This window comes from Lonchura striata, chromosome 13 (genome assembly GCF_046129695.1).
Source record: "Lonchura striata isolate bLonStr1 chromosome 13, bLonStr1.mat, whole genome shotgun sequence".
Taxonomy (NCBI): Eukaryota; Metazoa; Chordata; class Aves; order Passeriformes; family Estrildidae; genus Lonchura; species Lonchura striata.
The window spans coordinates 11,937,740-11,946,153 of NC_134615.1; the positions used below are offsets into that span (position 1 = coordinate 11,937,740).

The 8,414-nt window shown below is 46.4% G+C and overlaps 1 protein-coding gene across 5 annotated transcripts in view; it reads right to left on the reverse strand.

Annotated features, from left to right (window-relative positions):
* Positions 1 to 3,606: 3,606 nt before the first annotated feature.
* Positions 3,607 to 8,414, reverse strand: part of SALL1 (spalt like transcription factor 1) — a 16,339-nt gene continuing 11,531 nt past the window's right edge. For all 5 annotated transcript variants that reach the window (XM_021555005.3, XM_021555003.3, XM_021555006.3 and 2 more), the window contains exons 3-4: positions 5,947 to 8,414; positions 3,607 to 4,912 (exon numbers count right to left, since the gene is read on the reverse strand). The exon at positions 5,947 to 8,414 is cut by the window's right edge and continues 942 nt beyond it. In XM_021555005.3, coding sequence (XP_021410680.2) covers positions 4,472 to 4,912; positions 5,947 to 8,414 — 2,909 coding nt within the window. In that variant the 3' untranslated portion in view covers positions 3,607 to 4,471. The remainder of the gene's footprint in view (positions 4,913 to 5,946) is intronic.

The window sequence follows — 8,414 nt, forward strand, 5'->3', positions numbered from 1 at the left end:
GCAGCAGCCCTTGCATTTTGATGGTCGGCAAATATTCTTTACAAAGCAGGAACAAACCGAGGCATTTGTTGCCTGCTGCAACCGGGAGGGCTTGCAACCTGTCCCTAAGTCTCAAGCCAAAGCCCAGCCTAGGAAGAAATACTGAAGTTCAATGGACTTTTCCCTGAGAAAGGGGTTTAGGATTTGGTCGTCATCGGCGCACGAAATAAACCGGGCAATTTGCTGCTTCCTCTCTCCCTTCTCACGCCTGCCTGGCCAACACGGAAACCTCATTCCTGCGCCCCCCGTGCGCTGCCCCGATTGTCTCTCCGCTCCGCCGGTACCGCGGCTCCTTTGGACGAGCCCTTCCCTCCGTCAGCCCCGCTACATCTGCCCGGTGTGCCCCGGGAAGGCGCAGCGAGCCCCGCCGGGCTGCTCCGCCCGGGCACCGCGTCCTCGCCGCGCTCGGGAGCCCCAAAATCCCCGGGAGCCCCAAATTCCCCGGGCCGGCTGCTGGCAGTGGGAGCCCCAGATTCCCCGGGAGCCCCAAATTCCCCGGGCCGGCTGCTGGCAGTGGGAGCCCCAAATTCCCCGGGCCGGCTGCTGGCAGCGGTGCCCGGCGGGAGGGGCCGTGCCCCGGCCAGCGCGGTCCTGCCGCTCCGCCGCGGGCTCTTTCCAAGCCGGGAAGTTTCGCACGCCATTAGCCCAATTTTTAAATAAATCACGTCTGTTTCTGGGTGAAGAAAATTACTCGGGATGATTAAATTATTGCGTTGAACGATCGCTGGCGCTTAAGAGAAAGAGAATACTAACCCACCCCACTGTGCTTTATTTTAATGTATGATAAAATTGTGATGGGCGAGACGGGGCGGGGAGAGGAAAGGGTGAGGGGGGAAGAAAACTTTGTTGCTAATGAGAAAAATGAGGCCGCGAAAACAAAACGGTAAAGAAAAAAATTCTTCTCTTGAATAAGGATTAGTTCAGTGTCTGTGAATAAGAAACGCTGCGCTGGGTAATTGCAGCGAGGTAGCGCGGCTCCCAGCTGCGAGGCGATGCGGGCACCTTTGTGCGCTTGCCAGGACAGTTCTGGGGAGAGGTAACTTCCCCCGGTCCCCACGGTCTTGTGTTGAGTAACGGGAAATTTAAAATTCCGCGTTTCCAGAGAAAGTTATTCCCACCCCCCCCTCTCCCCCTCGCAGGCGGCCAGCTGGGTGCTCCGCCTGACGGGGCGGGGAGCTCCGAGCCGCCTCTGGCTCCGCACCCTGCGGGCACAGGGACGATGCTCCGGCCTCCGCAGCGGGCCGGCCCCAGCCCCGCTCGGGGCTGGCAGGAGAAAGGGGACGGGAGCAGCGCGGGGACAAGGGCCCGGCACCTTCCCACAGCGGGCGGCACAGCCCGGGCACGCATGGCTCGGCCCGGGCACCCATGGCACAGCCCGGGCACCCATCCCTCGGCCTGGCACAGCCCGGGCATCCATCCCTCAGCCCGGCACAGGGAGATGGATGCACGGGGCGCTGGCCGCTCCTGCCGCCAGCACCCACCTCCGCCGACAGCAGCGAGGGCAGCGCTCTCGGGAGCGAAGCAGCAGCACGGCGGGGCAGCCCCGGCTCACCGGGAACCGGAGGGCTGTCCCGGGGAGCCTCGCCCGCCGCAGCCGCCAGCACGGCAGGGAAGCGCTTCGGAAGGGCTGGGGGATAAAAGGGCCTGTCGCCCCGGCGGGTGCGGCCGGGCTGGGGGAGCGCATCCCCTCGGGCAGCGGCCCCTCCTTGTACCCGCGACCCCTCCGCTGAGCCCGCTGTGCGCCGAGGGTCCGCTCACGGAACGGGCCGGGGGGGGGTGAAGCCTCAGGGTCCAAAAAAGAAAATCGCTGCTTTTTTTTTTTTTTTTTTTTTTTTTTTCCTGGTGTTTTTTGTTTGTCTGTTAGCCCGCGAATGATGCCAAGCACGTACGTTACCCACCGGCAGGAGCGTCCGGGTGCCCGGGAAGGTTCGCGAGTGCGGGGCTCGCCTGCCCCGGGCGCGGCTTCCCTCGGAACCGAAAGCCTCCGCTTCCCCGTGGGAAGAGGCTCCGAGGGCTGAAGTTAAAGGCACTAATGAAACTCAAGCCGCGGAAAGGAAACCCTCCCGGAGCGCTGGGGGCTGCTAACCCTTCCCTGGCAAATTTTCTGTTGCACAAATCTCGACTCAGTTTAAAAGGAGAATTAGTTAGTATTTCATTGATAAAATCATCAAAATTCTTTTAATTTACCTTTTTCTGAGACCAAAAGGTGACTTAAAATTCTTAAATATTCACATTGACAAGCCAACTGGCTCTAGCGTACAACTTACATGTTAACAAAAATGCATATCATGTACCAGGTGAATCATCACATTCGAACAGGAGAAGTCCTAAAGACATGAAGTCCAAGAGGTATCCAGACTACAGCGTTAATATGCAGGATTTATAATCATAGGAAGGGGTAAAATCCTCAAGAAAAGTATTTCTCACCCCAGCTCTTCAGTTGTAAATCCTCTCTACTCTAATGCCCAATTTGCAACTCAGGCTATGGGAAGAGCTAAGTGATCATTTCTTGTTTAAAAAGGTGGGCAACTCCCCCCACAGTGATCCTGGAAAATAATCCTGTAACACAAAACACCTGAATTTTGGAATGGTTTAAAACAAAACAAACAAAAAATATATATAGTCACATGGACACAAAATTGGCTATGCCTGTTGGTGGTTTTGAAGGCATAATTTGAAGGCAGCCAATCCGATTTATTTTTCATAAATTGCAATGTAAAGAGATGAAACTCTATTGGGTGAAAATATTGGACTGAATTATGTTTGACAAACTCCCATTGAGGTTAATGATCATGGCAGGTTTTTAAGGGAAGCCAAATCATGTGCAAGGCCAAAGCAATTAGGTTTTGTTTGGTATGGTTTTTTACAATCAAGTTATAAACCCCACATAGTATATGGAGGCTTGCAAGTGGACATCTTAACACAGGTATAGCAGCGTAAGCATGCCACAAACATACAATCTCATAAAATAAAATTAATATCAAATATAAAGCATTTGAACCAAATCAAGCCTTAAACATAATAAATTATTTCCTTCAAAGGAAATAATTATCTTACCTAGGCTCAATAAGGTCTTTGCTAGCAGCATTTTTTTTAATAAACAAATTAAAAATGCCAAAATATCTACAATTTTATGAGAAGGAGGAGTTGAATAGTTAAGGAGAAATTTCTCAGTATTAGGGGATATGAAAAATATACTAGCAATTAATATGCAATACATATATGTATACCCATACTTACAGATATAAACACGCACATACAACCTGGACAGTTCATGTTAACCAAGGGAAAGGCTAAATAATACAAAGTGATTACTAAATACAAGTACACTTTAAAAACACAGAGACAGCAAATTTTTTATCTGTTGCAAAAATGTATTTGATTACTCGAGTAAAATTACAGTATCTCTGCTGTTAGTAAGTATTAAATGTTAAAGAAACTGGACCTCTTTTCCTTTCAACTTTCCGAGAAAGTGCATGTAACAGTCCAAGGTTCCCCCTGTCCCCCCCAATGCCTAATACAAAATAAACAAACACTATACTTGTTCCCTTGGTCAAGGAGTAGGGCTTGGTCTTGTAAGGAACGTATGTACATTTTAATGGAAGTGATGTCTTATTGTATATACAGGAGCATCTACAGTTGTCCACGGAAGTTGTTCAAGATGCCATACTTAGCAGCATTGTGAAAGTCCAGCACATTTTCTATAATGAATATACCTACAAGGCAAAATGTTACGTCTCAGTTTCAACTACCAAAACAACACTTCAGTATCTTCTCTAATAATCCGCGTGCTTATTACTGTACAGAAATGTATTAACATTTAAGACGACTCAAGTAAAAAGCACAATACAAATAACAGTTCAAAACGGAAAATGTTAAACCTACAAAAATTAAAGCAGTTTTAATTTTATAATAAAAATCAAAAACTGAGCTGTGTAAAGGACCCACACTGTTCAGTCTATATTCTCTCAGTCCTTTTCTTAGTTCTGTCTGGAAAAATTAGACAATGTGTTTGCTGATAAAGTTTCCAGCAGGATCAAAGTGTACATTTATATACAGATTTTTATTAGAGATCTAATGCATCACTGAGGCATCGCATCAATACCAGAGTTTGTGTTAAATTGGATATAGAAAATAAGTTAATGCCAGAATAAGATCACCTAGCAGAACAGACTTGCAACTGCCATAAATGTTACAGCAAGTTTACAGCACTCTAGTCGATTAGTATTTAGTTCAAAATACGGGAGACCAAAGTTAATGCTTGCATTTGTTTGCAAAGCAAGGTTATATCACTAATAAATAAGCTCTCTTAGAACTCTAGAAGTAGAACATGGTACAAAACAAAGTCTTGGTAATGTTGTAGCCTGCAGCTTGAAAAAAGCAACCCTAGGTTGCACGATTTGCAGGAATGTTATTTACGGAGATTTTTTTCCTAATTTGTTACAATTTCTTTGTTGTCTTCCACGAAACGCGTGAAACGGAAATTAGTCCCATTTTCATTGCTTGCCATTTTCTCCAGACCAGCTAGAGGTGCATTGGGTTCTGAATTCTGGAGCTTCTCCAGGCTTCCTGTCAAGCCACTGATGGGAGAGCTGCCACCGTTGCCCAGGCCCCCTGGTGCTGGAGGGATGCCCCCATTCTGGATGACGGAGATCTCGTTGGTCTTCATGGCCAAGCCATTGGAGAGTGCAGCTGCATACTGGTTCCAGAAGCTGGACGGGTCTCCATTCCCTGACCGTGCAGCCAAATCCTTCTGAAACATTTCTGGGAACTTCACAGGATTGCCTCCTAGGAAAGTCATGGGGCCATCTACAGAAAGTCGTCTGCCTCGTCTTGCAGGAGTACTGTTCCACATGTGAGTGCCCATGTGAACCTGGAAAGAAAGAAGGAAGAAACAAACAAACAAAAAATAGAGGTTGACAGGAATTTCAAACTGTTTTTGATCAGAGAGAAGGCAGGAGTCCATGAACATGTCCAGTCTTGTTACATAATGAATGACATTAAAGATAGAGGATACGGGGCTCTGGAATAATACACTGGTTTCTGGGTTAGCCCATCACCATTACCCAGAACAACCTGCTCTCCCACTGAACAATGCATTGCTTCTTACTTTTTTTTTCATTACATGTATTTAGTTTATAATGACTTTGCATTATTCTGTCAATTGCTGCTTTCAGAGCTAGAATTGCTATGTCCACTTTCATTGCAATGGTAAGTATTGTATTTGACACCCTTTACCCTATAAATGTCCTTTTCAGACAGGCAGAAAGTATCCTTTACTGATTGCTCATCGGAGAGCCTTGTGTATAGACAGAATGGCCTGAAAGTAATTATTCATCTCACTTTACTGGCAGCAACCTCTAGAGAAATACTCTGTCAACAGAAAAATGTACACAGTAAAGTGCTCAACTGGTGTTCTAAAACTTGAGTATATTTGCTTTTTCAAACACATATCAGTAGGAAATGTTAGTTATATAATCAATTAAAGTAATGCCTATTATTTCCAGAATTATGTTAATAGTTTTTTTAAACTCACCATACATGATAATTTATGAAAAACATCACATTCAAGAGCCTTTCACTTCTTGAAGAGGTATGTGAGTTACAAAATGCATTTCTCTGTTAATTAATACTCCTTACCATCATTTGGCTGTTCTGTTTCACACTCTGCATAGACAAGCTTTGCTGGTAGATGAATTTTAATTAAATCAAAACAGCTCATGCCTCAGACTTGCTGCCAACATGAGCATTCAACAGGAGGCCATCTAGGTCTACTAGAGCTGGCTAAACACACTGTCACACCACAAACACCCGAAGGTACCACTGCTGCAACGTTAATAGGTGTCAAATATCAAAAACCCCAGCAAGGAGAAAATGAAAGCAAAGGGCAGTAAGAGGAAAAAGTACCTTCAGATTGCCTTTTGTTGTGAATGCTCTTCCACATATAGTGCAGGCAAAAGGTTTCTCACCAGTGTGTGTCCTTTCATGGATCTGCAGAGCACTGGAAGAAGAAAACGTTTTCCCACATGTATTGCAGTAGTGCTGTTTTGGAGTTCTTCTGGGGAGCGCAGGGAGCAGCACAGGGGACGTGGCAGAGGACAGTGGCCCCGAAGCAACTAGACCAGAGGGTGCTTCTTTGCTGTCCTGAGGAGAACCATGCACAAAGCCATTAACCTCGGTCTTTATGAGCGATGACAGAGTGTTAGCGGGCATCACTGAAGAGTTCTGACTGGGGCCGATACTGGAGTTGGGCTCAAAAAGCTGTGATGGTAGATCTCGCATCTGATGTGTCAACATATGCTGCTTCAAATTACCCTTTGTGGAAAAGCCACGATTGCAAACTGTGCAAATAAATGGTCTCTCTTTGGTATGACTTCTGTAATGAATGTCCAAGGCACTCTGACAAGCAAATGTTTTGCCACAAATGTCACATGCAGTGTTTTTAAATTTACCTCTATCTCTGAAAGGAAAGAGCATACTCAGGGACTCTTCTTTAATCATTTTATCAGTGTTACTAGATGTCAAGTCTAAAGCACCACTGTTAGCAGGGGTTGGAGACAAACCGTTGGCAAACTCACTTGGTAAAGCTCTTAATGGTTTCTCTTCAATACTTGGTGACTTGTGGTAATCATTAGTGCTGTTGGATGGGGACAAGGCCTGCATGGAAGAGGTAGACTCTGAGACAGCAGGGCTTCCAGCACTTTGGCTTTCCATATCACCACCGACAGACGATGAATCATTAGTCAAAACGTCCCCTTCCACTGACCCATTTTCTACTGACTTCAGGCTTGCCTGAAGTTGTTCAGCAAGGCCGGCATTGATCATCTTCATCTGATTTTCCAGAGCAGCAATACTTGACATTTCCAGGGGCAGAGGGGAAGAAGACAAGCTGTCTTGTGATGCATCCACAGATTTAGGTGTATCTGGCACACTGCTGTCAGGACAGTCTTCCATATTCTCATCTGAGAAGTTGTCTATATCATCAAAATTCTTATCATCGAAAGATCCTGTATCTGATTCCATTGACTCAGGATAGTTTTCTGTCACCGGGGTGTTGGGGATCTGCCCTCCCATGTGCATTCGGATGTGTTGCTGTAGCACAACGGCATTGGTGAATTTCTTCTGGCAGATTGGGCAAGAATGTTGCACTCTCAGCGGGGGCATGGCACGATGGACACTGTAGTGAGTCTTCAAGTTGCCCTTAGTAGTGAAAGCACGACCACAGATTTTACATTTGAATGGCCTCTCTCCAGTATGGGTGCGATAATGCATTTTCAGTGCGCTCTGGCAACTGAGAACTCGATGGCAAATGATGCACTCGTTAGGATCAGTTGCCTTCTTGTCAATGTTTTCTACAAGCTGCTGCAATTTTGACGTTTCAGATGCTGGCGCTGAATCCAGTAGTCCTCCAAATGGAAACTTTGCCTTAAATTGCTCTGACATAAGAGGCATCAGTGGATTTGTAAAAGTGGCGACACCGCTGGAGCCCGAGTCTGCTGCCGGAGAGCTCACGGAGCTGCTCATGTTAGTGATGGTGCTTGTGTTTTGAGGGTTTTCTTCCGTTTTGCCATTTGAGGTAGGCAACACACCAGCCTCTACCTCATCAGAAGGTCCGTTGGAAATTTTTGATGTGGGATCAACTGTTCCCGAGTCACTCTTGACAGAGCAGGGAGGGCTAGCAGAAGGATGGCTAATGGGAATCGGCTGAGGCTCCTCAGTTTTGATGAAGGGGGTCAAGCTTGGAATTGTTGGTGGGAGTGGCAGGCCAACAGAAGTTGTTAGGGTGGAAAGGACTGGCTTGCTGTCCAGCCAGCTCGTGACAGGTTTCTCTGGTGGTATAGACATCCCATAAGGAATACCCGTGCTTGTAGGAATATTGTCCAAGTGCTCTGGCACTGGGTATGGGTTCATTTGAATATGAGGGTATTTTTCTTTGTGACGCTGAAAGTGGACTTTTAAGTTTCCCTTTGTGGAGAACCTGTTTCCACATATGTTGCATTTAAATGGCCTCTCGCCAGTGTGAGAACGCAAATGAATCTGCAAGGCACTGTCACTCCCAAACACTTTAGCACAGAACCTGCATTTATGCTTAAAGAACGCCTCATCTGAATTGCTTTTTGCCTCAAATGCAGTTACATTTGGTGGCTTGCTTTTTCTTTGCTGTGCCAAGGCAGTCAAGGAGTTTAAATCCTCTGCAGGTGTTCCAATATTGGATAAGGGACTGGAGAAAACAGAGTTACTAGGGGTGGGCTGAGGTAGAAGTGGATTAGATGCAGGACTTAACAAACTGCTTATTGCAAAAGCTGGTGAAGATGATGCTGATACTGGTGGGTTGGTAAGCTGTGAGCCACCAATAGTTGAAGCCACTTTTTCTG